We start from the raw sequence: 26999 nt of genomic DNA on the forward strand, positions 1-26999 counted from the left end.
TCATCATTAAAAAAAATTTAATAATACTATTAAATAATATAAATGTGATACATACCTAGTAAAAATAGTACGCCTACAACAGTTTTGAATTCCATGGCGTAACGTACAGCTTACAGAACCAAAATAAAAAAATATCTCCTCCACGTTACAAATCACACCGTAACGGAACAAAAACTAAAACTGAATCACCGGCGATCTTTCTTCAGTCTTTTCAGTGAGTTAGTTTAGTCCCCTCACCATTGACTCTAACACCACCGACTTTCCTACCGAAGGGAACTTAAGAAATCACGATCCCAAGCCGACACCGACAATTTCGCGACACACCCTCAAAAATAATTTATATTCTCGGAAACAACGACAAAATTACATAAAATTGCTCAAACATCAATTTTCTTGATAGTCCAAAATTTGCCTAAAGAAATGCAGAAGAAAAAATATTTAATTGTTTTGATTGCCTCTCTTTAATAATGGCAAGAGATTGCAAAATATTTTAATGTTATTCGATATTTATTGGAAAAAAATAACTAAAATGATTTTCTTTGTGGTTAAATGACATTGTTTAATGGATCTCCAAGGATATAAAAAATTACTGTAACCTTTGACATTAACGTGGATTGTTATGAAAGTACCATCTTGATGACCTTTGGTGGGAAGTCAAAATAAGGAAACACTTCGATTTGTCACCAACTTTAACGATCTACGAATTTTTGTTGTGTAAATTTTATGAAGCAAATCAAATGGACCATCGCGAAATTATTTTTTGCAGTAAAATAAAATCATTATCATAAATAAAATCACAAAATAATTACGTAAAACCTACGATCGTCTGTGAATTTTATTGAAATCTGATTTACAAATTTATCTTCATATGAAGAATAATCTGTTTGAATCTCAAGATACGTTTGTTCATTTAATTTAATATAATGAACTATTGTTGTTAATGCAAATGTTCCAGTTCCCATAACACGCTTTATTACAATTGTAAAAAAATTCGTGAAGTATAATTACTATTTTATAGTTCAGGGTAAAACACTTGCCTCTAAGGCTATTTATCTTCCTTTTGTATGAACAATATATAAACTACAGAAAAAAGAAGACACGGGTATGCAAATTTACCCAATCTCTACTGAAAATGTAAATTAAGAAACGAAAGTGTAATAATTGTAATGTATGTAGGAATCTCTTGTGAAAAAAGTGAAAATCCTCTACTTAAAATTAAGTAAAAATTTCTTTAGTTGTTTTCGATCTACTAACTTCAATGTATCAATTAAAACTGAATGAGCTAAGCGCCTATTATTCTTCTTGGCTTAGTTTGAATTTGTAGGTGTACCTATTTAAAATTGTATTTTAATAAATTATTCGTTGTTTAATTCCTACACAATATTCTCTTTTTTGAAGGAATTGAGAAACAGACTTTTTTTATTTGTGTTATCCTCAATAAAAATTTAATACTTATTAAATTAAACTTAAGGGCATGTATTAATCAATTTCAAAAGAAGAATTGAAAGCTAGGAGACATCTATTGGAGAACATATTTATTAAAACAGAATTTTGTACTTAAATTTCCTGAATATTGTGCGTATCACTGCTTATCACTTCTAACTTCTAGATGACGTACTGTTAAAAAGGACTTTAAAATTTCAATTTTTTAAATCAGTTTTTTTTTTTAATTCTGGTTTTTTGATTAAAAGAAGTAGAAGTCTTTTAGAGATATTACAGTTATATGCATATTATCTCATGTAAACAAATCAGATAAGTTCCCAAACCGAATTGATAAGATTAAATATCAACTTTAATACATGGATCAACGTTCTTCTTTCAGTTATGATTCTTTTTTGTAGGACCTTCTTTATAGGTGTCTGATTTTTATAACAATTTTAGATAATTATTAAAAGTAACAACTAAGAAGTTTCAAGTAAAAAGATTATTTAAAAGCAGTTAATTATTCACGTGATACACAAAATACCAAGGCGTGCTAATCGTTTTAAATAAACAAAACTACCGTAATGCATTATTAGTAATGTAGATACATTGTCGCATTATATCACCGCTGCAATAACAGTGAATGTGTTTTTTAAGTAAGTTAATTTTATTATTTTTAAAATAAATGAGGCTAATGAATACGAAAATATTCAACAATTAAATTAGATATTTCCTGAATTAAATTAGGGTGCATTAGAAATTAGTTAATATATTTAAATCTCATTTATACAAAATTTCCAGGATGTCCGATGAATCTTTAGATGATGAGCTCAAATCAAAGCTTTTCTCTCTACTTCGTACTAACGAAGACAAATTCGTGGATGAGTTTGTCCAAATACCGAAAGACACCATCAAAACATACGCCAATTGTGTTCTTGTAGACGACACAATTTTACAAGTAGCGTGTTATTTGAATTTAAAAAAAGCTGTAGAAACTTTACTAGACAATGGGGCCGATCCAACATTGACCACCACCAAGAACAAAAAAACGCCCCTGGAAATCACCATAAGCCGTGGATTTTACCGAATATTCCACGTTCTCATCAACAACGACAATGTCCATATAAAATCGAATGATCTTCTCATTGAACTTTTGCATCGAGTGTCCAAAGTAAAAGAGCCACAGAGAAGATATTTCAAAGCGTGTTACGACGCGTACCTCAGTTCGAAAAAGAAACCAGACGTCAATCTACCCACCGATAAAGGAGTCACCCCGTTGGAATACGCAATCAAATATTGCTCTCAAGATTTGATCTTAGATCTACTAAAACACGGGGCTTCTTTGGCCCTAAGGACTTCCAGCGATAATCCTAATTTACTGGTAGAATTCATAGACAGTTCCACTTTAAAAAAACACTTAGACCAATGCTTAGAAGTCGATCTGCACTATTTAAAATGCAACGATGACAAAGAGAGCCTCAAAATATATTACAATTACAAATCTCTGATGCCGCCTCCTCTAAAGGTTAAAACAGACGAGAATTTTAAGTCGACAAACTCCATAACTTCTCAAAAATTTACCAGCAACATCTCAAAATTACATGAAATAGTAAAAATTGAGGAAGAGAATCCGCTAATCGACGAAAACGGTTACGAGATCCAGGCGGAGATGGAAACTATTTTATGCATCTGTAACAATCCTGATTTGAAGCATCTTATCAATCATCCGGTGATAACGAGTTTAATTTTTATGAAATGGAGACAGATATCGTGGTTTTATAACATAAATCGTCTTCGATTAATCACCATGTTTATATTGTTTCTACTACAGGCGCTTAGTTTCCATACAATCCACGGAAATCTATCGATAATCCTAATCTTCATCAGATTTTTTATGTTATTCTTTTTATTACTACAAATGGGTGTAATCGCAAGTGGAGGATTATTAGGAACAAGTGTTTTATACTTTAGTTTAAACGATTTACCAGAATTGATATGTTATATTCTCATACTGACACTTCCCCCAATTTGGGGAAGGTCTTTGTCTGCTTTGGTGGTGTTTTTCTTGTCTTTCAGACTCTTATTCACCCTCGGTGAACAGACCACGCATGTCCAAATGTTCAAAGTTGTGACCTACAACTTTTTCGGGGTCCTTTTCACGTATATGATACTCGTTTTTGGATATGCTGTTAGTCTATATACTCTGATAACGGAAAATGTGAGTGAGAAAAGTTTATCCACCTCAAACTCGAATGATACAGACGAAATCAACACCAAATCACTAAAAACCTTAGGATTGTCGTTGTATAAATCATTCCTTATACTCGCTGGGGATTTTTGGACCGTCCCTTTGCAGCCTTTAATTCCCGTGGTTAGCGACATTCTTTTCGTAATTTTTGTTCTAATAGTTCCGATCAATTTGCTCAACTTTCTTGGTGGTTTAGCTGTATCTGATGTCCAGCAAATCCAACAAGAAGCAAAACTGTCTGGACTTAAGTCCCAAATTAAACTAATCACTTCGCTGGAATCGGATTTGATTGGAAATGAAAATCAGTTTCAAGGAAAATCGATCTTTAGTAGGATCTCTTTCAAGATAAAAAAGAAAATCCAAAAGTTGATTCAGTGTCGACAAGGTAAGCAATCGTTTGCAAAAGAAATATGCCTTTTTCCTTACGTTTTGGAAAACTACAAATTAACAGTGTATCCAAATCAACAAGGAAGGATTGAAATTAGGAAAGACGATATCAAAAAACTTAGTAACAATTGCCTAAGTGGTTTGCCATTTGTGTCTTCCATAATTAATAAATCTGTATTAAGATTGGATCAACATGTCACGTCCCAAACACACTTATTAATGAAAGAAAAAAAGGAAGCTCTCATACGAGGAAACGAAGAATTGTCCCGTTTAAGGTACTTGGAGGAGTCGATCGAAGTGGTCAAAAATGGACAAAGAAATTTACTTAAAAAAGTAGATTCATTATTAGCCAAAATTGAGACAATATCCAAAAGATGATTAAGTACAAAATCCAGTACTAAATTATAATATTTATATACAAAAACCTATTAAGTACAACTCGTCATCAGTATTGTTTTAATTTATAAATGCTTTTGTAAATAAACTTAAGTATTTATGTTAAAAAAGGTGTATTATTTTAAAAACTTATTGGACTTTATGGCAAATAGATTAATTCGATTTTTTAGTTTCGTGTTTCGATGAATTATTATAAAAGGCTCAATACAATTCATAATTTTAGTCTATAATTACATTAATTATATAAACGATACGCCATTTTGTGATCCCTGGGTGACTTTCTGATCAGTTACGACGTTGTAACATTGATTACACCCAAGGGTTTCATATTTATCTTATTTTTCAAAGACTTCTGCAGTTGTTTAATCCATTTAAGAAAGTACAGTTATGTATCCATTAATTTATTACTAGTTAATTAATATACTTTATATCTACTTGTTCTAAATTTTAGAAATTAAACGAATGACTACAGCAGGATTTTTTAAAAATGCCGGTTGCCTTTAGTTAGTATCCTGTGACGAAAACAAGTGATGATTAATAAAATGAAGTATGGCGCTTGTGACACATGTAAAGTTTTAATGTATCTAGGTGAATTAGTTCCTTTAGAAGTTAACTGCCTGAAATTGTTTTACATTAGTTTTTCCAAATAGTATATGTAAAACATATTCTCTCGTGACAGTCGTGTAAAAATGAGTGTTGATGCATATGGTCCAAGTTCCCAAACCCTCACATTTTTGGACACAGAGGAAGCTGACTTAATAGGAGCTGATACCCAAGGATCAGAGTGCGATTTCACGGATTTTACACTACCATCTCAAACCCAAGCCTCCCAGCATGATCATAACAACACACAAATTTCAAATCAGGTAATATTTGTTTATGCACCTTTCTTGTGGTTATTTTTATTTCACAACCTTGTGGCTTTACAGGTCAATGGACTTTCCAGCAAAAATAATGCAATTGCAAACAAAATAGCTTCAGCTACTGCTGCACTAGGAGATTTACAGTTTGAAGAGGATGATGAAGAATTTTACAATAGCAAAGAGCTTCCTGATTATGCCTGTAAATACTGTGGAATTCATGAGCCAAATTGTGTGGTTATGTGCAATGCCTGCAAAAAGTGGTTCTGCAATGGAAGAGGAAACACTTCTGGAAGTCACATCATTAATCATTTGGTGAGTTTATCTTATTGCAGGTGTACTGTGTATATTTACAAGTAGTCTTGGTTGTAGGTTCGTGCAAAGCATAAAGAAGTCACTTTACATAAAGATGGACCTCTTGGGGAAACAATACTTGAATGCTACAGTTGTGGAGTTCGTAATGTCTTTGTCTTGGGTTTTATTCCTGCAAAAGCAGATTCTGTAGTAGTGTTACTATGCAGACAGCCATGTGCTGCACAAAATTCATTAAAGGTATGAAATTACCAGCCCTTATTATTGCATACTTGTGTACATAGGCATAATTCCTAGTTGCATTTGTCCTCTCTATATTTATAACATGTAATGATTTATAATTTTTAGGACATGAATTGGGAACAGGAGCAGTGGAAACCTTTAATATCCGACCGTTGTTTTCTGACTTGGCTTGTAAAAATACCCTCTGAACAAGAACAGCTGAGAGCTAGACAAATAACTGCTCAACAAATCAATAAGTTGGAGGAGTTATGGAAGGAGAATGTGGATGCGACATTCCAAGACTTAGAGAAACCTGGAGTCGATGAAGAGCCCCAACAGGTTGTTTTTTTAATCTCATTTTATGTTGCTAACAATGTCATTAATATTTTACTTTTAAATGTGTAGGTTTTACTTCGTTATGAAGATGGTTATCAATACCAGAATATATTTGGTCCTTTGGTTAAATTAGAGGCAGATTACGACAAAAGATTAAAGGAGTCCCAAACCCAGGAAAACATCGAAGTTCGCTGGGACGTCGGTTTGAACAAGAAAACTATTGCTTACTTTACTTTAGCAAAACAAGATGGAGACATGAAACTGATGCATGGCGACGAACTACGTCTGCGTTACGTGGGGGAGATGCACAAGGCCTGGTCGGGAGTGGGACACGTTATTAAAGTACCCGATAACTATGGTGAAGACATCGGCATAGAGCTGAAGAATGGTATCGGAGCCCCAACCGATTGCCACAGCAATTTTGTCGTTGATTTTATATGGAAAAGCACCAGTTTTGACAGGTTCTCGTCTACAATTTTCATTTAGGATATATTTAATCTCTTTATTTTGTTTCAGAATGCAATTAGCTCTCAGAAAATTTGCAGTGGATGACTCATCTGTGTCTGCATACATCTACCATCGGCTCCTGGGACACGAAGTGGAAGAAGTTCTTTTCCGTTGTCATCTTCCCAAGCACTTTTCAGCCCCTAATTTGCCTGACTTAAACCGTTCCCAGGTATATGCGGTCAAGCATGCCCTCCAGAGACCTCTGTCACTCATACAAGGACCACCTGGTACTGGTAAGACGGTGACTTCTGCCACAATCGTTTACCAGCTCGTAAAACAAAACGGAGGGCCTGTACTGGTTTGTGCTCCAAGTAATACTGCAGTTGACCAGCTGACGGAAAAAATACACAGAACTAATCTGAAGGTGGTTCGATTATGTGCAAAATCTAGAGAGGCAATTGATTCCCCTGTAAGTTTCCTTGCTCTCCACAACCAAATACGTAAGATGGAAACAAACACAGAGTTACAAAAATTACAACAATTAAAAGACGAGACAGGAGAGCTCAGCTCAGTCGATGAAAAACGTTACCGTATGTTAAAGAAATGTGCAGAAAAAGAACTTTTAGAGGCTGCAGACGTGATTTGTTGCACTTGCGTGGGAGCAGGGGATCCCCGACTGGTACGTTTGAAGTTCCATTCGATCCTTATAGATGAAAGCATGCAAGCTACAGAGCCAGAGTGTATGGTCCCCGTGGTATTGGGTGTTAAGCAGCTTATACTTGTCGGGGATCATTGTCAGTTGGGACCGGTTGTAATGTGCAAAAAGGCTGCAAGAGCGGGGTTGTCCCAGAGCCTGTTTGAAAGATTGGTAGTACTTGGTATAAGACCATTTAGACTTGAAGTCCAATATCGTATGCACCCAGAACTGTCCCGATTCCCGTCTAACTTCTTTTACGAGGGTAGTCTGCAAAACGGAGTATGCGCAGATGAAAGAAAACTTGCCAAGGTAGACTTCCCATGGCCAGTTATCGACCGCCCCATGTTTTTCTATGTCACTCAAGGACAAGAAGAAATAGCTGGCTCTGGTACGAGCTACTTAAACAGGACCGAGGCTGCTAATGTGGAAAAAATCGCCACAAGGTTCTTGAAATCGGGAATAAAACCTGAACAGATAGGGATTATAACACCGTACGAAGGTCAGAGGGCGTATTTAGTGCAGTATATGCAGTACCAAGGTTCGCTTCACAACCGATTGTACCAAGAGATTGAAGTTGCGAGTGTGGACGCATTCCAGGGTCGTGAAAAAGACATTATCATAATGTCTTGCGTTCGTTCAAACGAGCATCAAGGCATTGGGTTTCTGAACGACCCCAGGCGTCTTAACGTAGCCCTTACACGAGCCAAATACGGAATTATCATTGCGGGTAATCCAAAGGTAAGCAATAAGCCTTATTCTTTTAGAAAGATATTATTCATTACATATTATGTCAATTGCAGGTTTTATCCAAACAGCCATTATGGAATCATCTGTTGGCCTTCTACAAGGAACAGAAAGTTCTAGTGGAGGGGCCACTTGCAAATTTGAAAGAGTCTTTAATCCAATTTGCCAAACCCAAGAAGCTCATCAATTCTGAAAATCCAGGTTCTCATTTTATGAGCACTTCTATGTTTGACGCACGCGAAGCTATGGTGCCAGGTTCGGTTTACGATCGCACCAATTCTTCTGTTAATGGCGGAAATCAGTTCAACTACCAAAGGGGTATAAGTAATTATTACGTTTTGGTATGCAACCTTTAATTTTTCTTCTTTTGTAGGCGCTGTACCATTGGACATGTTCAGTCGCACCCATGATCCTATCAGTTATATCTCACCAGAAAGAGCCCAAGCGGCCTTGAGCAATCTTCCCGTACCAGTGGGCATGTTTATGAATATGGCGCACATCCCACCTCGTTTCTTCAACCAACATCAGCAGGCATTACAGGCTCGTCAGGCGCAAGCTCAAAACAGTCGAGCCCGCAAGGCTCCCGTACGTCAAAAGAACTACCGCGGCCTTAGTCAAGAACACACGCAGCCCTTCAGCCAAACTTTGCAATTAACCCAAGGAATGTCCCAGCCTGGGTTGTCCCAAGCAGGTTTTAGCCTTTCACAGCCGGGACTTTCGCAACCAGAATTGAGTCAAGATCCGTACATGAACGAGTACCAGTCGCAAATGGACGGCCTGTTGTCCCAGGATTCGACCTACCAGGGAGACAGATCGGCATTCTACCAGCCAAACGCCCAATTCTCGCAGCCCTACTGATCGCAAGAACGTTTCGAGGGAATCGCGGGAGCGACCACGCACGCAAATAAAAAAAAACACTACTAAATGAGGAAAATTAGCAAGTGAATCTGATTATGGAATGTCAAATTGTCAGTACATGCAGCATACAATAACAACAATACCACGAGGCGAGCAGTAAAACAACCAACGAGAGAACCAAACCAATATACCACTCTAAAATAACAGAAAAACAACAGCGATCAACAATAAAAATAGTAATAATTGACAGACGCGGGCAGACAAAACAAGAGTTACTAAGCTACAATAAAAAAAGAATGTAAAAATAGTAGTAACGGTGTTTTAAGCACACTTGCGGAGTTGCAAGAAGTCGTGCACGCGCGTAAAATAAGGCAATATACCCCCGCGCGCGCGAACTTCGCCACGCCACCGATGATCCACGCACGGCCTATTTGTGGCCGGGGTGGCGATTGTTCCACTAAAACAAAAAAAAGTACATTTCTTTGCTATAGCTGCGCTAACGTTAAGTGCTGTATTTCTTAATTTTCGTATCCATACATACACACGCAATAACGCAGGCATAATAATTTACCCTATTATTATTATTTTCTTTTTTAAACATACTTCTTATATTCTATCTAAAAATAAACAGCATTGCATATTTATTGTTAATCGTCCCTTGCGATTGGGAGTTGGTAAAGCTGCAGAAAGGCATAAGATAGATATTGATAGATTGATTGAGTAAACGACAAATTAAATATTTTTCTTCGTTCCTGTCTTGTTAAATAATAATAATGATGATGATTGTTGTACGTAATTAATAAATTACGACTTGTACAATTCAAAATTAACGGTTATATTTTTATAAGTATTATTTTACGGTTCGGTTTTGAGTTTTGGATAAATCACTAATATTCTTTTCTTTATTGTCCTATAACTGAATATCAGAAATTATATTTACTATTATGCTTCTTTAATTAATATAATAATTAGACGAGTGAAAAACAAAAAAAAAATACTAAAGAAATAATTATTTTAGATTTGGTTGGGCTAATGAAGACAAGTTTACATATGTATACGGTCGAATTGGGATTCGTATTGTTTTACATGCTGTGGAAGTGTCAATCATAATTTAATTTATAACATCAATTATAAGTAATAATGGAATGTAATTACATTGTTTTAAATATATAGTAAACTTTTCTTCCACTAAACGGCTTTTATTTTTGTTTTACTTAATCAAAACCATCTCCCTTTAGACCCTTACAGGGAGGATTAAAACTACAATAATATAGATACATAATTACTTGGCGTTTATATTTAAAATACTTTTAAATGTGTGTATATACATCGATGTTTCAAATTGCATTTAATGCCTCAAGAAGAGGACTAATGGATAAGATTTGTCATTAATTTATTAATTTAAAAAATATTTAAAGCTTACTAGGGAGAATTAAATACTAAGGGTATCAAGTGAATACTTATTTATCATTAAAAATTTATTTAACCAAAACATTCTTCTGTAATGGACTCATCTTCGTCCAAGTCTTTCTTAATAATCCTTCCAATTAAACGAGCTTCTTTTGATGCATCTATACCTTTAGGAAGGGCAACTTTTACCTTTAAATGCTCTTTTTGTAATGGAGTGCCTTTTGTAATACTTTTTGCAGCAACAACTGTTTTACCCAACTTTTTATAACATTCGTATTCAGAAATTTGCATTTTCTTCTCGGGTTTTCCCAAAGCTACTTGTAGCATCCGAACCCTATCGATCATATCTTTAAATTCACTCGGTTCCAAAGAACAAACATGATCTGACCCTTTAAGGGTCCTATCTAATGTAAAATGACGCTCAATCACCTGAAGATAAGTACTTACTTCAGTACACGAATAATAGAAGACATTTCAATAGTATAAACAGTAAAAAAAAATAAGTAAATTATAACTGTACCTTTGCACCTAAAGTGACAGCAGCTAAAACAACGTCGTTACCTATTTCATGTCCCGAATATCCAATGGGAATGTCAAGGTATTTACTTTGAAACAGTTTTATAACATTTAAATTAACGTCTTGTATTGGAGCTGGATAAGACGAAACGCAATGCATCAAACAAAATTTTTTATGATATTCGGAAACTATTTTGTATATTTTGTCAACAGTTATCGAATCTTGCATACCTGTGTAGATTTTGGGAGCGTATAAAAAAAATAAATAGACCATACATTTCTAAAGTGCGATTTTTTACGTATTATATATTTATACCTGTTGATATAATTAAAGGTTTATTTAATTTGGCGGCCTCCTCTATCAAAATAAAATTGTTAGCATCTCCAGACCCGATTTTTATAAACGGAACTTCAATGCTATTTAAATAATGTAACGAAACTAAATCCATTGCGGAAGCTGTGAATAAAATATTATTTTCGTCAGCACATTGTTTAAGTTCAAGAAACTCGTCCTCTGAAAATTCTAAAAATGCTTTATGTTCACCGTAAGTCTTCCCCCACGAATTTCTATTATTGTAGGGCTGATTTAGAGCTGCTCTGTTGAATTTCTCTAGCAAACATGTCTTTTGAAATTTAACACAGTCTGCTCCGCATTCCTGGAAATAAATTATCACTATTATAATACAATAAACATATTTTACTTTACAAAACAACTCACCTTTGCTTTTTTTATTAACTCTTTTGCAATATTTATGGATCCCTGATGATTTTGGCCGATCTCAGCAATAAAGAAACATTTTCTGTTGTCTTTATTGAATATGTTTAAAGACATGATAGTAACTGGTACGACTGTTAAATTAGAATTATGACGCGGGTCAATAAATTAATCGTTAGAATACAATAATTATAATCATCATATACAGGGTGAATCAATTTATATGTCCTTTCACAAAGACGTTAAAAATAGGAATTACAATATTGATCTAAATAATCATTTTTGGTTACGATTCGAAATAAAAGACAGTAAAATTAATTGAAAATGCAGAAGATTTATTTTAATGTTTACTTTTTGACACTCAAATACATAAAACGTTTAAATTAAGAGTTCCTACGATAATTGCAAATATTTACAAAACGAAAGAACGAAATAAACAATAAAAATAATGATAAAAAATGAGAATAAACTGATTACTTAACAATGACGACATGATGATAATAATAATAATAGTAGTAATAACACATACACACTTTATTATAATTATATAAAACGAATATTAGGCTGGGAGTTCCATATAAAATTACCAAGACTATTATACATGCTCTCTTGTTTTTAGCATGATAATAGTATAATAATAGTGATAATAAGCTGTATAAGTGTGTACAATTCAATTTACATCGGGGAAAATTTAATAAAGCGTGAGCTAAACTTAAAATCTTTTTTTTAGTATTGCCCTCGAAAAAAAAAAAGACGAGTAGGGAAAATCACTTTTCCACTTAATTTAAAAAAAGGAAAGAAATATAATAATAGACAAATTAAATGAAAATCAACAATCCTCACCGTAACACGTCCACATTTGGACGAACACTTCCTTTTCTTACAATACAATTCAACGAGACTGACAATCGTCATTCGGCTTCTGTTTTCGTTCATTTGTCGCGAAAAACGACCACATTTACCACCTCTTATACAACCGTCATTTCCGATCACGATTCAATAAACACGGGAAACAACAAAAATTATTTACAACATACCGAATCCTTTCGAATAATTGATGGCTTTGATAAGTCTGTCTTTGAGCTTTTCTTTCGTGTCGTATTCCGGGAGGAGGAGCACGTTAAAACATGTATGCGCTGTTGGTAACCTGTCAGAATCGGTGCCGTTTCTTGCAATGACCAATTTCAATTTGCTAAGGCCTCCTAAAGGTACTCGGTCCGACCCTGTTGCGAACTGGAGCAACTTTCGTTTGTCCTCCATCGATAACGAATGTACCACTGACCAAAAGTGTTTTATTATAGGTGTATCACTCGTGTAACCCCCATCGTATTCTGTGGCCCCTTCCAACTCGTCAAAGTCGAAATTCTGAAAATAAAAACTTATACAAAACGTCCCCTTTCTTTACACTAATAGATCCTTACTTTACTTCCACATATGAGAAGTTCAATTTCTTCAGGACGAAACAACAATTCCAATAGGGACTCGTCGGTGACCATTTGAAAGCCCCTGTAGAAGGCCCTGAACTGTTTCTCGACTGATTTGTTCAACATGTAGTCGGCGTACAAATCCACAAATTCCTATACAACCCCCAAATCAATAAAACCCCCAAAAATCGTAAAAAATAACGTACATGTTTATTTTGGTGCGTAACATTGATCTGATCGCCGTTTTCCTTCAGATCGTGATAAATTATTGATCCAAAAACGTCCTGATAACTTATTCGAAACGTCTGCATAAAAACGTCCTCAATATCTGGCTCATCATACTCCAAAAGTTGCTTTAAACTATTGTATATTGTCTAAAAGTAGTTGTGTTCATTTCAGATACTTTGGAATGACATTTGAGGTGAGATTACTTACAGGATTCCATTCTAAAAGGTCTTCGTAAGATCCCCTTTTCCCCATCAACTTCCTATAAACGACCATTGGGAAATTAACTGCTAGAATAATGTTATTGTAAATGGCCAGGCCTAAAACTATCCCGATTAACGTAAACTGGGCGTCACTTTCGAAACTTGTTGGATTAAACCAAGCCGTTTCCGAATCATTTTCGAATGTGAACATGGCATAATCCGGATTAAAAATCTCCTCTATAACCAACTGAAAAAATTCTTTAGATACACCGCCCTCGTCGATACCTTGTTCACCTTCAAATTCCACGACCAGCTGTTTCTTTAGGTCTAACGGGTTCTCCATGGCAATCATCTCTAACTTTGGAATAGAAATTGAAAGTTAAAAAAAGACCCAAAACTGAAACCATAACAAAATAAACACAAACCTCGACTAAGGCATCGTCTATAATATGATCCCTTCTGACTTTAAGGCGTAGGTAAGGATTCGAAGGTTGACCGGCGACACTCTGAAAAAAACTTATCCTTCTCTCAGAGTACATTCTTATCCTGTTATCAAAATATAATCCTAATGTTTTGGTAGCAGGGGTCAAAATGAAGGCGTAGTTCATAAAACTGAACTTTCCTAAAATAAATCCTTATAAATAAAACACAGGATGTTTCTAGATTATTCAATACCTAATTCGCTTTTAAAATAAGCAAAATCTTTATCCATTTCGACCGCATCGCTAAGGGGCTCATTATAAAATTCACTAAACGGTATATAGGGCTTACGACAATCTAGAATATTTACACCGAGTACTTGAGCTAAAACAACCCAATAAAATAATTTTATAATATGAGCTTAAGATCCATAATGCATCGTCTCACCCAATAAATCCACTGGCAGCACATTTTTTGGCTGTTTTGCACCCCAATGTGGGTCATCTGCCGAACTATAATCGTCGTATCTCAAGTGAGCAGATTCTAACTCCCCCGCGAGTACATTCGAGTAATACAACACCTTGAAGAAAAATAAATAATTGCCATTCAAAGGATTTTCACCAGAAGAGACTTACTTTCATCAATTTGGTAGCCGAAGTGATAATATTTTCGTCTTGGACGTAGAAGTCCCTGTGAAACTGGGTCACAATAACCCTTAGGGTGACTAGTTGGTGTAGATTCTCTAAGATCATACGTATACTGGTGCGGCCCTGCTCTGACCACGCAGTGGCCAATTTTGCTTGCATTTCCACCGACAAACCTGATGCGGCCCTGCATACAGCTGGAAGGGCCGTCTCCAAAAAGTCACCGGATCCTAAATGCAAATTTACACTTATATGAAACATCCACAATTGAAACATAACATGTAATTACAGTGTTTAGATATAAAATTTACAAAATTTAAACAAAAAGGCATCTTTTAAATGAGATTAAAAAACTTTTGGCTAAACTTCATTTCATTCTCTAGCTAAGCAGATTAAAAAGCAGAAGTGGTAAGTCTATGGCCAATGTTACAATATACAAGGACTAGATTAGGTCATATTAAACTAGAGTAGACAAGGCTAAGGAAACGAAAAGAGAAAAGAGTTCCATAAAAGGGGATAATTATCAAACCAATCTTTACCCAGTGCTGGTATCTCAAAGACGATCAATAAAGTGTTAATAATGTCGTCATCAGAGTACTGATTCATCCTGGCGGTCAATTCCATTTGCAAGTTTCCGGCTAAAGTGACTAGTGCATTGACTAAGGCATTTTCGAATATAGATGTAGGAAGTTTGAAGAGGGCCGTGTAAGCTCTTCGAACGGAGGGCAGGTCTACTGGTAGGTTGGACTTGGTGCCACGATCGCTCGAAGGGGACACCATGCAACTGTCTTCGTCCTTGTCCTTTTCCCCTTCCAAAGAACGAACTACCTCCTTTTTAAGACCGCTAAGATCGCCTGCAAGAACTTTGGAGTTATAGTTTTCATTATTTGAGGGAACGCCGAAATGTACCTGCAGCTCTGTCCAGAATGTCAGGTACGGGAGAGGTATCTGATTGCAGAAAACTGCGTGAAAGTGAATCAATACTTGAGTAAATCTCTCCTAGGGTGCGAATAAGCCTCGCATAATTTTTGTGTTCTTCGCAATCGTCCAGGATTTCGAACAGTCTTTCTTCTGTTAGAAAAGGAATTGTCTTTTCTACAAAATTAAGAAGAGAACAAAGACTTTAGGAAAATCCTTTTCTACTAATTACGTGGGATTAAATGGCTACCTTTCTTAAATTCTTTAAATCTGTTTTTACTGTTAGAGCTATTGTTTATCATTATATCATTTGAAGGTGTTACAGGATTCTTGTGATTGATCCTATTGGACATACTGCCCAAGAGTCTTTTTTCATTGTGAGTTCTTGGCATTTTGTTTGGATGCCTATCACATAACCGGGCGTCTTGTGAGAAAAGCTGGATTGCTTCTGCAGCTGCTTGATTTGGAGTAAGATTTTCAACTTTGTAAATAAACTGCAACACAAGTAGAACATTTCAAAGACATAGGAACAAAACAGTAATCCATACAAAGGTACATTTTAACTCTGTCTGAGGGGTACAAAGAAAAATACCAATATAAGTATATCTACATATAAAAGCAATTTTTCTTTGTTCATCAACATTCATCAACAAAATGTTGATTATGAAGTATGCATTAGATACTTAAAACTATATTATACTTTTCCCTACCAAGCTGCAGCAAAGAAACACAATATAAAATTGAACATTTAGCTTTGTCACTTACCAAAATGTATACCACTGTTGAAAGTAAAAAAATATGTAAAAATTAAGTCTTTACTTAACCAAGGGTTTATTATGTGTTCGATAATATGAACTAAGCAGAATAGCACACTTATACCTCTTCGCTAGATGCACAGTATTTATTATCACAGGCAGGATTACCACAACCGTCTGTCAATTGATAAAAATATTTTTCTATTAGTTTTTTTGCTGCTACACGCTTCATATCGTCTTTTTTATCGCTTGAATTTGATGATTCAGAGTCACTTCCAACAGCACTAGACGAAGCCTCTTGGTCAATCCTAAAACGTAAACATTTGAAGACATTGCACGCACCAAGGTAACAAGCAGACTAATAAAGACATCTGCGTTGTTATGGGAAGGTTTTTGACCCAAACTAACAAAGGAAGTATTTAAAAATAAAATGTAATGACGATGAAACGATGACATTCAAAATTTCATACAGGTTAACTTAACCTATCTTTAACGTTATTTTTAAGTTTCTAAAAAAGGACTTTAGAACAATTACTCTTATTGGAATAGCATTTGTATTCTTTGAGATCTGTTTGATATGTGTACCTTGAAGCAACGTCTTCACTATTAGATTTTTCTTCCGAGTTCATAGAATATTGTTTGAAACTGTATTAAACAAAATAAAATGTGCAGGGTTAGAAATCCAAAACAATAAATTCCAGGTCTATTATTCACATACAGTTCTTTGTTTTGTCTAATTTTTTTAACAAAAACTTATTTACGTTAATTGATTTGCTTTTTATTTTTAACTCTTCTTACGACAGTGGTTACTAGATCAACTTCGGAGCCTTACACTGATTTAAAAAGATCATATCATAAAATACCTTTTTTCTGATAATTTTATTACTTTTCTATAACAGGAAAATGTGATATCAGAAAATAATTATATAATGCAACGCAATAGTCTAAATTTGCAACATTTTAATCCGAAATAACTTGTCGATTGATAAAAATAAAAAGTTATCTAAAGATCAGTTCTTATTTTTTAATACACTAAAAGAAACAATGTTTAAGCAGAGGTAATCATAAAGAATAACTTGAGACAATTAACATTCTTTTGTTTGATTCTTTTTGTAACTTTTAAATTTCTGTTGAAGCAGTCGTCTACTGCGTTATTGCGACACTACCATGGTTCATGATAAAGATCTAGATTTTTCTATGATCTAGAGATGATCTAGACATAGACAATAGATATACATAGAGATCTATATTAGGTTTAAGGCTGTTAATCTATCTATATTTCTTTTTCTTAGCTATTACATATCATTATTATAGTTTAAAGCAAAAAATTGTTAAATTAATTTGCTTTTCCGTTTTGTAGTTCTAAAGGAAAAATTTGTGAACTACAATTTCGAACTTTAAAACAGAAATTGTAAGGTTATATTTACATAGAGTGAACTGTCACCACTGACATTATTTTAATAATTTATTTATAAAATCTTCACTTTTCATTAAATTAATTACTGTAACAACTAGAATAATAACTTCAAATCACGTGAAATTAAATTTAAGGGCCGAGTGTAAATAATACGTGAAATTCATCAAAAAAATGGCTGCTTGTATTCCGTGCTTTATTATTCCATTGTTGTTATTTATTTTTCATCGATTTATTCAACCAATTATCCTTAAATTTTGGAATCCATGGGCATCAAGTAAAAATTCGGACGAAATAAGTGAAGAAAGCAGAAGTTTTCTTGAGAAATATTGTCCTGAGTGTGTCTCAAAGAATGGAACAGAGTCATGTACAATTCAAAGTTCAGCTGAAAATCCCAAGACCAAATAATCATCTTAGTAAATATATTATTATTGCATTAAGTTAGTTTACCAATAATAATTGTATAAATTTAGTTTTATTGCAGTCTTTTTAATTGTACAGTTCAATGCTGTCTGAATATCTTAGAAGCTGTGATGTTAAAGATATTTTGCATTTAATCATATTATGTAGCATTCCTGGTATGTTTTCCGTTTTATTATAATTAAACCCTCGTAAATATTTAAAAGTTTTATTTAGAAAAAGGTAATCCACATGTTCAAAACACATTCCTTATCAGAAATACCTAAAAATATACATTTTTTTCTTAACAATATTCTAGTAATGAAATATGCAAAACATTACTTTAAAAAAAGAAATGACTTAAAACTTAAACCAAACATTTAATGAACATTCTTAAGCTCAACTTCGAAAATAAGTGTTGAATTTGAAGGAATAACAGGAGGTGAACCTTTTTGGCCATACCTAATAATTAAAAAGCAATAGTTTTTTCCATTATCAAATATTATTAAAACACTTACGCCATATTTGGAGGGCAAACAATTCGCCTTTTGCCGCCAACTTTCATACCCTGAATACCAACATCCCATCCCTTAATTACTTCCTGGCTGCCCAATCTAAATTTAAAGCCACTGCCCTGCTTTGCTGAGTCAAAGACTTTGTTGTTGTTTTTTAGCCTTCCTTCATAGTAAACCTATTTTAAAGAAATGTTATTAAGTAGTAAGAAACCTTTTAAAAAATGAAGAAGTTATTTACCTGAACCAATTTTCCTGGTTTGGCAAGTTGACCATTTCCTACAACTAGATCTTGAACCTGAACTCCTCCTTCTAGAATTTTCTTTTTAGCCTGTGGCATTGACTGTTCTTTTGATGGAGTTTTCTCTCCTTTTTCTGTTTTCTTTTCTTTCTGGGCTGATTTTGCTTCTTTTGGGGTCTTTCCAAGTTCCTTTTTGGGAGTTTTCTGTTGATTTTGTTTAGGTGTCTTTTCCTGGTTTTGTTTTTTTTCTTTTTTCTTAGGAGTCACTCCATTTACTTTTGGTTTTTCAGGCTCAAAGGCATCATCACTAAGACTTGACTCTTCTTCTGCACCATCTTCACCTTTCTTGAATAATTATATAAAAAAGAAAACAAAATATGTCCAAAAAAGGCAAAACAATTAAGAATACCCATACCTCATCATCTTCACTTCCTTCAGCAGCAATTTCATCACTGCTTTCTTCTTCATTTTCTTCATCATCTCCACTTTCTTCTTCTTCTAAACCCTCTTCCTTTAATATGTCTGAAAAATTCATATCATCTGAATCATCACTATCACTATTTACAGCCTCAAGCAATTGTGCTGTTTTTGACTTTTTAGGTGAATCTGAAATTAAATATTTATTCCGTATTTCTCAAAAGCAATGGTAAAGGTCAATACCATTAGGACTGCTATCTCCACTACTTTTCCTCTTTTTCTTCTCCAAGCTCTTTTTTAGTACATTTTCTGGACTGTTTATCATAGTTTCCTTTTGATCTTCTTCCTCATCCTCCTCTTCATCAACTTCATCTTCATCAGTTATTAAATAACCAGTTAAATGGACATGACAACTGCCATTGGTAGCAAAAGAAACTTCATCTCCTTCCTATATGAACGCAACATTGTCATAACTTGGTTAATTACAAAAGCAGCACAACTCTTACTTCAAAATTTAAGTCAAGGGGCACCTGTATGTCTTTTTCCTTCTGTAAAGTGCAGAGAAGGTAATTTCGACCATCATAAGTTAGTAAAACCTGTGTTGGTTCATTATTGCCTGATGTGATATCAAGAGAGGCCATTGATATATGAAATGCCTTTTTTACAACTTGTGTGTAACGTCGTTTTGGTTCCATAATAAGCCCTTAAAGTAGGAGATGTAGTGAAAAAAAGAAACATCAAAATGATTCCTTAACATTATAAACACGTGCCAAAGAACCGGCATGTACCGTCTCCACAGATTAAGGTTTAAAAACGTTAGAAAGAGGATAATTTAAATATACTTACCCCAAAACATTTTGAATTGTGTATATTCACTAGCCCAGCTTATTTAAAATAAAAAAATATACTAAATTTATAACTTCCACAAAAGAAAAATGTGATCGTTAATAAAATGCTGTAGACAGGCGGGAACAGACATGTGTATTGATAAGATCCATAGAGATAAAACCTGGGTTTGAAGCTTTTGGAATTAAAATGTAAATTATCAACGCTCTATGATGACCGCTTATCCATCCATGGCTATTATCTATGTCCATGGCTCATTCAACATCCAACAATGTGCAAACAATACCTTCTTGACAATGAAAAAACCTGGTTAAAACCTACAATCAGAGATATACAGTAAGGTTTAAAAATTTATTTCTGGATTTATGAAATAAATTAAGCCCCGATACCAGGTTTTAACAGGACGAACCTAAGAAAGATTGTATGAATGAAATACCAAAAAAAAAAAAGCAAAGATAACATAGATATTAAATATTGAAGAGATATCGAAGGATCAGGTAAAAAAAATAATAAAAGTTGTGTTCTAATAATTACAATAAATGTTTTTTAGTTTAATTCTTCTATTAATATCTAATTATTCGATATATATAATACCTTATTAAAACATTATAAGGATGAGTCTGACATGGATACAAGTGAATGCAAAGTAGGTGTTACATTTAATATAGATATATGAAATAAAGTTAATTTTATCTAATTTTAGATTATTAGAAGGAATTAAATTAATAAATTCTTTAAAAACGGAAGATGTTTGTAATCTTCTTGATGAAATAGTGACCTTGAAAGATAATGGGACATTTTCTTCTGAAAAATTAGCACCTTATGAAAAACTATTTGTACTGAATAAAGAGAAAACTAATTTAGTTATAAAGACAGCACAATATTTAATGCAAAGAATGTCTCAGGTGATGTTAAAACCAACAAGTTTACTTGAACAACTGATGGAGCCTTTACAATTAACAAGAGATAAAGCTAAGGAATTTCTAAGGATATGGGTAAAACAAACAGGGAGTCAGTTTCAAAATTTAGAGGGTAAAAATGAGCTGGAGGATATTATATGGGAGTTGAATCTACAAACATCATCCAACATACATTCAATGTCAATGATTCCTACAGCTAAAATACAGTTTAATTTAAGAGATATCACCCAAAATTCTTCAGAAACAGATATAGTCACTGTTAATGAAGGTAATTTAATACAGTTCTGCAATACATTAGAAATTATACAAAATAAAATTGACTCTATTAAAGATTTTTATAATAAAAAGTGAATTTAATAAATTTTTGCGTCTTTTTTTGAAAAAATGGTGACTTATGAAAAGAAAATGGCGGTTCGAATTTCGTTTTCTTAAACAAAATGGCGACTTCCGCTTTTGTTTAGAAAAGGGAACTATTCTTTTTTACTAATTGTTTTTTTACATACTTACAGGATGACGATTACTTCGATTACTTGCGATTTAGCTAATATTTGAGTGAACACGCCGAAACAAAACCGTAAATATTTAAATATAAGGTAAATGATGGTTAAATAATAATAAAATAACGTTTTTAAATAGAAAAGTTTATTGCAAAACGATTTGTTATGAAATATTAACAACAAAATTCTTTCGAGCATTCTCGCTCGGTACTAGGGAAAGAGTACTTTTATCTTTTAAAACATCTACATCGGATGCAGAAGTTGCTGCTGCTAGGAGCATGCTCATTGATCCTTGTAGCTCCGCTAATTGATTTAACAAATTAAGTTCTTCAGCTAGTAACTTATTTATTTCTATTAAAATTGTACAAACATTTGCGGGCATTTCATCCAAACTATTCTCATAAACGTTTAAAAAAACGTTAAATGCATCGATTAGAACTCGTGTAAAACGATAATTTACAATATTTTTATGTATAAACTTTAATATCGAGAGAATAGATTTTGGTGTGCGACCGGCAAATGCCTTTTCCAAAACTTTGCGCCTCATTAGTTCTTGCATCAGAGTAACTGCGACTTCGGGTGTCTTATTAGCTACGTAGGGAATTAAGGTTTGATCTAAAGCCTTTGAAAACATGAATTTTCTAAGACTTTTATCATATTTGGCTTCTTTCTCTTTTATCTCTGGTTCTACTACCAAATCCGCATCGTAAAAATTGATGTACGACGTGTAGCGATAAGATGCCCTCTTCTTTTTCTGAACTGGTTTCTCTTGAATGTCTTCTTCCCTTCGGCTGACACAAACTAAGCCATCTACTAAACCTACTGTTAAGGTGTCGTCATTCTTCGATATATCTAAACTTAATATTGCATTTGAGTAGTCCATTGTGTGGACCACTTCATAAGTATTTATATCATAAACTTTAACATGCCTATCAAGGCTACCACTTAACAGTCTTTTGTTGTCAGTGGCCATTCTTAAACATGTTATTGTTTTATGATGCTGAGAAATGGATCCACGAAGTTTACCACCCATTAGTGGATCCCAAATTTTAATATCTGTACCCCCAGCAGATAAAAATGCTCCTCCTGTTGGAACAAATAACAGTGCTTCAACGGGAGACCCATGTGATACACTAAAAATCGGTTTTTCAGTCCGAATATCAAACATTTTTATCTGTCCATCATATCCACCAGAGATAAAGGTATTTTCAACTGTAGGGTTTACAACACCTGCTCGAATATAGTCTGTATGCTCTTCATATGTAATTAGATTCTTCTCTGTAGGTATGTCCCATACTTTGACCGTTTTATCGTCTGAATAAGAAGCTATTTGCAGTTGTCCAGGTAAGAAATTGACCCTGTGTACTGCAGCTGTGTGACCTTTAAACAGTCTAAGTAAACTTTTAGTAGACACATCAAATAATTTCACATTTTTTTCTTCACTTCCTGTCAATAGTAGACGACCATCGGATTTGAAAACTGCTCCATATGCTGCTTCACGAAATCGAGATAAATTTTTTGCCACTACTTTAGTTATTGGATTATAGATTTGAACTCGGACAGAACAAGTCACTGCAAAGTAATACGGTTCTACTGGGGAAAAGTCAATGTAGTCTATTGGCCCAAACTCTTTGACTAAAACAGGAGGCTAAGAGGCAACAATAAATCAAAAACTAAGAAAGGTTTGCAAACCTACCTTTAATTTCTTCCAGTAAATACTATCTGGGGTTACTGTTGGGCCGCTTTTCTTATAAATTTTGGTATTTAGTCTCTTAAAATTCGACATTTTTATAAGTTCGCCTGGTAACAGTCTTAAAATATTAATTTTTAAACATTTTTAAGCAGTATTTCTGATTTAGAAGAGGGTTATGTCTATATGTCATAGACCTAGATTCATAAGGTTATGTGAGTTGTGTGTGAGGTTATGCAATATTTTTCTTCATGTTTCGCATAGATACTCCTCATAGATACTTTTCATAGATATGGTATATGGTTTTCTATTGCATAGGGTTTTTGCTTGTCGTATAATTGATGGTCAATTCGTTGATTGTTGGTATTACTATAAGGTTCAAGGTTAGTTTTTGCGCGGGTAAGTTTATAAACAATAACCTGCAAAGACAGATTTATTGGAAAAACTTAAAATACTTTTAAAAATAAGTAGAAATGGATGTGGTTGAGTCTCAAGTGATTCAAAATCGAGTAAAAGACGAAGTTGGGTTCAGATGTCAGAAGCTTTTTCAAGATTTTCTTGAAGAGTATGTTTTCGTTACCCTACACATCAGGTTGTTTGCAAATTTAACTAAACTTATTACAGATACAAAGAAGACGACGAAGTAAAATATTTAGAACCAGCTAAAGAGCTGTTACAACAAGAACGAAGTACATTGGAAGTGAATTTTGAAGACATAGAAAGATATAACCAAAATTTGTCAACGACTATAATTGAAGAGTATTACAGAATCTATCCATATTTGTGCCAGGCAGTGTCCAATTTTGTTAAAGATAGAAGTGATTTTAAGAAAGAAAAAGAATGTTATGTGAGTTTTGTAGATGTACCCACAAGGCACAAAGTCAGAGAGTTAAAGAGTGAGAAGATTGGTACATTGATTAGAATTTCTGGTCAGGTTATTAGGTCACATCCAGTTCATCCAGAATTAGTGTTAGGTACCTTTGTTTGCCTTGACTGTCAAACTGTTATAAAGAATGTTGAGCAACAATTTAAGGTAAATTCGATGCTCAAGTTGTACACATATTTGGCATGTTTATCTGGACATTTTATTGGTTTTAGTTCACAAATCCTACAATATGTCGTAATCCAGCCTGTAACAACCGACGAAGATTTATGCTGGATGTGGATAGATCAGTTTTTGTTGATTTTCAAAAAGTTAGGATCCAGGAGACTCAAGCAGAATTACCAAGGGGTTGCATTCCTCGCAGTGTTGAGATTATATTACGAGCAGAAAACGTAGAAACTGTACAGGTACAACTATCAGTTGTGCTATTGTTTATATCACATTCTTATAATTTTTATTCTTATTTAGGCTGGTGATCGTTATGACTTTACTGGGACATTGATTGTCGTTCCTGATGTCGGTTCCATATCGCTACCGGGGGCGAAGGCTCAATTAGATTCGCATCATAAATCAGGTGATGATATAGATGGAGTACGGGGCCTTAAGGCACTAGGAGTTCGTGACCTGCATTATCGTATGGCATTTTTGGCGTGCAGCATACAAGCTACAAATCCCCGATTTGGAGGCATTGAGCTACCTGCGGACGAGATTACGCCTGAAATGATGCGCAACCAGATGTCTGAAGCCGAGTGGAGACACATGTACGAAATGAGCCATGACAAGAATCTTTATCAAAATTTAATCACCAGTCTCTTTCCAAGCATTTATGGTAATGAGGAAGTGAAAAGAGGTATCTTGCTGATGTTATTTGGGGGCGTTTCAAAGACAACAGTCGAAGGAACGACCTTAAGGGGTGACATTAACGTATGCATCGTTGGAGATCCTAGTACAGCCAAATCACAGTTTTTAAAACAGGTAATTCTGAAAGAGTTGTTAAATTTTATTTGTAATTTTTTCTTGTGCTTCTGTAGGTTTCGGAATTTTCTCCTCGAGCTGTTTACACTTCAGGGAAGGCGTCCTCGGCTGCTGGTTTAACGGCTGCTGTGGTCAGAGATGAAGAGTCGTCAGATTTCGTTATAGAAGCTGGAGCTTTAATGTTGGCCGATAACGGCGTGTGTTGTATTGATGAATTCGACAAAATGGACTTAAGAGATCAAGTGGCTATCCACGAAGCAATGGAGCAGCAAACCATTTCATTGGCGAAAGCGGGGGTGAGGGCCACATTGAATGCGAGAACGTCGATTTTAGCGGCGGCAAACCCCATTGGCGGCCGTTACGACCGTGCCAAGTCCCTCCAACAGAACATAGCACTCTCTGCACCCATAATGTCTCGTTTCGATCTCTTTTTCATTCTCGTGGACGAATGTAACGAAGTAGTCGATTACGCTATCGCTAGAAAAATTGTTGATCTGCACAGCAACATCGAAGAGTCAATTGAAAGGGTTTATTCCAAAGAGGAGGTCTTGCATTACATAACATTCGCAAGAAAATTTAAACCGGTTATAAATAAAGAAGCAGCTGAGCTTTTGGTGCGCCACTACAGTCACCTGCGTCTTAGAGATAGCACGTCGACTGGAAAGTCGACCTGGAGGATAACAGTTCGCCAACTTGAGAGCATGATACGATTAGCTGAAGCGATGGCCAGGATGGAGGTGTCAGATGAAGTCAGGCCTAAACATGTCAATGAAGCTTTTCGATTACTTAATAAATCTATTATAAGGGTTGAACAGCCGGACATTTATCTAGATGAAGAGCCAAACGTTCAGCACGAAGACGACGAAATGCGAGACAAAGGGGACGACGAAACAATACAGGAAACTGAAGAACCTGCTCCTCCTCCGAAGAAAAAGTTGGTCTTGAGTTTTGAAGAGTATAAAACGCTTAGTAATATGATCATAGTACATATGCGTAGAGAAGAGGCGAGATTAGAAGAGGGTATGATTTTATTGTTTTCTTCTAGTAAGGGTTTGTGGGCTTTAGTGATACCTATGAAACCATTAATTTACTTTAGAATAGAATTTAAGGAACAAGTTCGTTTGTAAGGGATCTTTATCAAAAAAAAAAAAAAATGTAAAAAAGAAGTTTTTTTTGCAATCACTAATACTAAAAACTTTAAAATAAAACATTACTATTATTTCTACTGTAAAGGGGTTTGAAGAGGGGTAGTGAAAGTGCTCTGTTTATAGATTTCTATTTATTTATTTTTTTATTTAACTGATCTTTATTTTGTTGTCTTATAGAAAATAAGGAAGGCATTCACAGAAGTGATGTAATTGCCTGGTATTTAAATTTAATTTCCGACCAAATTGAAAGTGAAGATGAACTAGTAGAAAAGAAGGAGATGATAGAGAAAATAGTCGATAGACTTATCTATCACGTAAGTACTATAAATCGTTTTGTTTTTTGTTGTTATATTTTAATACAATAACATAACGTTAGTATTGTATCTTTTATTTTCTATTTTTATTGTCCATAAAACTTGTATGAAGTTGGTCTTAACGCTTTTATGGACGATTTATTATTTTATTTGTTTTTTACTGGTTACGTTCGTTGAATAGTCTTATTTAGTTAGAAAGGTTGTTATAGTGAATATTTTTTTTTGATATCAGGACCAAGTTATTATCCCTCTAAGATCTGGAGCTCGAAGAGACGATGAAAATGAGGAGGAAGATCCTTTGTTAGTGGTGCATCCTAATTATATCATTGATTAATTTTTCTCTCCTGTAATTTATTATAATTTATCTGGTGTATGATTTTCTTCTCTTTTACCTACTAATAAGTTTATTATAGTTTTCTTTTTTTTAGTTCACTTTCGTGTATGTTTTTTCTTTTTTGATAAATGTATTTGTTTTTATTATTTCAATAAACACTTCATTTATTTTTTCTTGTTTTCATTTCATATTATAAACGAATTATCGTTTTAAGTGCACATATCATGGTAAGTATGTTTTTAATACCGTT

At 34.3% G+C, this 26999-nt stretch overlaps 9 protein-coding genes across 10 annotated transcripts in view; 4 read left to right on the forward strand and 5 right to left on the reverse strand.

Moving 5' to 3' along the window:
• The window catches only part of LOC108741785 (protein obstructor-E), an 8208-nt gene extending 7774 nt beyond the window's left edge, over positions 1 to 434 (reverse strand). Inside the window, exon 1 of the mRNA XM_025975627.1 lies at positions 56 to 434. Within this exon, the coding sequence (XP_025831412.1) occupies positions 56 to 95 (40 nt within the window). The 5' untranslated portion in view covers positions 96 to 434. The remainder of the gene's footprint in view (positions 1 to 55) is intronic.
• Positions 435 to 1811: 1377 nt separating this feature from the next.
• Positions 1812 to 4525, forward strand: LOC108741803 (transient receptor potential cation channel protein painless-like). The gene is made up of 2 exons (XM_018476733.1): positions 1812 to 2078; positions 2224 to 4525. The coding sequence occupies exon 2, from the start codon at positions 2225 to 2227 to the stop codon at positions 4433 to 4435; it is 2211 nt and encodes a 736-aa protein (XP_018332235.1). The 5' UTR covers positions 1812 to 2078; position 2224; the 3' UTR covers positions 4436 to 4525.
• A 247-nt stretch (positions 4526 to 4772) lies between these two features.
• Positions 4773 to 9573, forward strand: LOC108741800 (regulator of nonsense transcripts 1 homolog). 2 transcript variants are annotated; one of them, XM_025975624.1, is made up of 8 exons: positions 4773 to 4837; positions 4905 to 5628; positions 5686 to 5865; positions 5974 to 6186; positions 6253 to 6644; positions 6700 to 8065; positions 8128 to 8389; positions 8445 to 8929. In XM_025975624.1, the coding sequence occupies exons 2-8, from the start codon at positions 5143 to 5145 to the stop codon at positions 8927 to 8929; spliced, it is 3384 nt and encodes a 1127-aa protein (XP_025831409.1). In that variant the 5' UTR covers positions 4773 to 4837; positions 4905 to 5142. The 2 variants fall into 2 exon arrangements, with proteins under 2 accessions (XP_025831409.1, XP_025831410.1); XM_025975625.1 differs by lacking the exon at positions 4773 to 4837 and having other exon boundaries at positions 5143 to 5628; positions 8445 to 9573.
• LOC108741788 (sialic acid synthase) lies at positions 9208 to 11801 on the reverse strand. Its single transcript, XM_025975626.1, has 4 exons — positions 11574 to 11801; positions 11172 to 11511; positions 10860 to 11086; positions 9208 to 10768 (listed from the first exon to the last, which is right to left on the reverse strand). The coding sequence occupies exons 1-4, from the start codon at positions 11685 to 11687 to the stop codon at positions 10412 to 10414; spliced, it is 1038 nt and encodes a 345-aa protein (XP_025831411.1). The 5' UTR covers positions 11688 to 11801; the 3' UTR covers positions 9208 to 10411.
• Positions 11802 to 11903: 102 nt separating this feature from the next.
• LOC108741802 (ubiquitin-protein ligase E3A) lies at positions 11904 to 16974 on the reverse strand. The gene is made up of 13 exons (XM_018476731.2): positions 16745 to 16974; positions 16284 to 16467; positions 15655 to 15898; positions 15396 to 15581; positions 15026 to 15340; positions 14478 to 14716; positions 14290 to 14422; positions 14098 to 14226; positions 13848 to 14044; positions 13430 to 13780; positions 13201 to 13368; positions 12992 to 13147; positions 11904 to 12935 (listed from the first exon to the last, which is right to left on the reverse strand). The coding sequence occupies exons 1-13, from the start codon at positions 16786 to 16788 to the stop codon at positions 12597 to 12599; spliced, it is 2685 nt and encodes an 894-aa protein (XP_018332233.1). The 5' UTR covers positions 16789 to 16974; the 3' UTR covers positions 11904 to 12596.
• A 1213-nt stretch (positions 16975 to 18187) lies between these two features.
• LOC108741806 (46 kDa FK506-binding nuclear protein) lies at positions 18188 to 20112 on the reverse strand. Its single transcript, XM_018476740.2, has 7 exons — positions 19989 to 20112; positions 19649 to 19845; positions 19386 to 19590; positions 19141 to 19331; positions 18726 to 19070; positions 18491 to 18663; positions 18188 to 18434 (listed from the first exon to the last, which is right to left on the reverse strand). The coding sequence occupies exons 1-7, from the start codon at positions 19996 to 19998 to the stop codon at positions 18353 to 18355; spliced, it is 1203 nt and encodes a 400-aa protein (XP_018332242.1). The 5' UTR covers positions 19999 to 20112; the 3' UTR covers positions 18188 to 18352.
• A 125-nt stretch (positions 20113 to 20237) lies between these two features.
• LOC112904752 lies at positions 20238 to 21263 on the forward strand. The gene is made up of 3 exons (XM_025975628.1): positions 20238 to 20485; positions 20539 to 20634; positions 20692 to 21263. The coding sequence occupies exons 2-3, from the start codon at positions 20603 to 20605 to the stop codon at positions 21257 to 21259; spliced, it is 600 nt and encodes a 199-aa protein (XP_025831413.1). The 5' UTR covers positions 20238 to 20485; positions 20539 to 20602; the 3' UTR covers positions 21260 to 21263.
• Positions 21264 to 21539: 276 nt separating this feature from the next.
• Positions 21540 to 23306, reverse strand: LOC108741783 (U3 small nucleolar RNA-associated protein 15 homolog). Its single transcript, XM_018476699.2, has 2 exons — positions 23102 to 23306; positions 21540 to 23053 (listed from the first exon to the last, which is right to left on the reverse strand). Exons 1-2 carry the CDS (start codon positions 23189 to 23191, stop codon positions 21569 to 21571), a joined length of 1575 nt encoding a protein of 524 aa, XP_018332201.1. The 5' UTR covers positions 23192 to 23306; the 3' UTR covers positions 21540 to 21568.
• Positions 23307 to 23464: 158 nt separating this feature from the next.
• Positions 23465 to 26854, forward strand: LOC108741812 (DNA replication licensing factor Mcm6). The gene is made up of 7 exons (XM_018476748.1): positions 23465 to 23660; positions 23720 to 24128; positions 24194 to 24385; positions 24447 to 24953; positions 25010 to 25973; positions 26279 to 26415; positions 26648 to 26854. Exons 1-7 carry the CDS (start codon positions 23569 to 23571, stop codon positions 26747 to 26749), a joined length of 2403 nt encoding a protein of 800 aa, XP_018332250.1. The 5' UTR covers positions 23465 to 23568; the 3' UTR covers positions 26750 to 26854.
• Positions 26855 to 26999: the final 145 nt, after the last annotated feature.

The sequence above is a fragment of the Agrilus planipennis genome, unplaced genomic scaffold (assembly GCF_000699045.2).
Source record: "Agrilus planipennis isolate EAB-ADULT unplaced genomic scaffold, Apla_2.0 scaffold216, whole genome shotgun sequence".
NCBI classification, from domain to species: domain Eukaryota; kingdom Metazoa; phylum Arthropoda; class Insecta; order Coleoptera; family Buprestidae; genus Agrilus; species Agrilus planipennis.

What these genes read in the sequence shown, in the direction of transcription:
- LOC108741803 (XM_018476733.1), top strand. Translation starts at nt 2,225, where the DNA reads ATGTCCGATGAATCTTTAGATGATGAGCTCAAATCAAAGCTTTTCTCT.
- LOC108741800 (XM_025975624.1), top strand. Translation starts at nt 5,143, where the DNA reads ATGAGTGTTGATGCATATGGTCCAAGTTCCCAAACCCTCACATTTTTG. An exon ending in TCGATGAAGAGCCCCAACAG is followed by an intron (nt 6,187 to 6,252) that starts GTTGTTTTTTTA and finishes TTAAATGTGTAG; the next exon opens with GTTTTACTTCGTTATGAAGA. An exon ending in TCATTGCGGGTAATCCAAAG is followed by an intron (nt 8,066 to 8,127) that starts GTAAGCAATAAG and finishes TGTCAATTGCAG; the next exon opens with GTTTTATCCAAACAGCCATT.
- LOC108741788 (XM_025975626.1), bottom strand. Translation starts at nt 11,687, where the DNA reads ATGTCTTTAAACATATTCAATAAAGACAACAGAAAATGTTTCTTTATT. An exon ending in AGTTAATAAAAAAAGCAAAG is followed by an intron (nt 11,512 to 11,573) that starts GTGAGTTGTTTT and finishes ATTTATTTCCAG; the next exon opens with GAATGCGGAGCAGACTGTGT. An exon ending in CTGTCACTTTAGGTGCAAAG is followed by an intron (nt 10,769 to 10,859) that starts GTACAGTTATAA and finishes ACTTATCTTCAG; the next exon opens with GTGATTGAGCGTCATTTTAC.
- LOC108741802 (XM_018476731.2), bottom strand. Translation starts at nt 16,788, where the DNA reads ATGAACTCGGAAGAAAAATCTAATAGTGAAGACGTTGCTTCAAG. An exon ending in AGTGAAGACGTTGCTTCAAG is followed by an intron (nt 16,468 to 16,744) that starts GTACACATATCA and finishes TTTACGTTTTAG; the next exon opens with GATTGACCAAGAGGCTTCGT. An exon ending in TTACGCACCAAAATAAACAT is followed by an intron (nt 13,148 to 13,200) that starts GTACGTTATTTT and finishes GGGGTTGTATAG; the next exon opens with GAATTTGTGGATTTGTACGC.
- LOC108741806 (XM_018476740.2), bottom strand. An exon ending in CCCTTGACTTAAATTTTGAA is followed by an intron (nt 19,591 to 19,648) that starts GTAAGAGTTGTG and finishes GCGTTCATATAG; the next exon opens with GAAGGAGATGAAGTTTCTTT. An exon ending in TGGAGATAGCAGTCCTAATG is followed by an intron (nt 19,332 to 19,385) that starts GTATTGACCTTT and finishes ATTTAATTTCAG; the next exon opens with ATTCACCTAAAAAGTCAAAA.
- LOC112904752 (XM_025975628.1), top strand. Translation starts at nt 20,603, where the DNA reads ATGAGTCTGACATGGATACAAGTGAATGCAAA. An exon ending in TGGATACAAGTGAATGCAAA is followed by an intron (nt 20,635 to 20,691) that starts GTAGGTGTTACA and finishes ATCTAATTTTAG; the next exon opens with ATTATTAGAAGGAATTAAAT.
- LOC108741783 (XM_018476699.2), bottom strand. Translation starts at nt 23,191, where the DNA reads ATGTCGAATTTTAAGAGACTAAATACCAAAATTTATAAGAAAAGCGGC. An exon ending in TTTACTGGAAGAAATTAAAG is followed by an intron (nt 23,054 to 23,101) that starts GTAGGTTTGCAA and finishes GTTGCCTCTTAG; the next exon opens with CCTCCTGTTTTAGTCAAAGA.
- LOC108741812 (XM_018476748.1), top strand. Translation starts at nt 23,569, where the DNA reads ATGGATGTGGTTGAGTCTCAAGTGATTCAAAATCGAGTAAAAGACGAA. An exon ending in AATCACAGTTTTTAAAACAG is followed by an intron (nt 24,954 to 25,009) that starts GTAATTCTGAAA and finishes GTGCTTCTGTAG; the next exon opens with GTTTCGGAATTTTCTCCTCG. An exon ending in AGAGGCGAGATTAGAAGAGG is followed by an intron (nt 25,974 to 26,278) that starts GTATGATTTTAT and finishes GTTGTCTTATAG; the next exon opens with AAAATAAGGAAGGCATTCAC.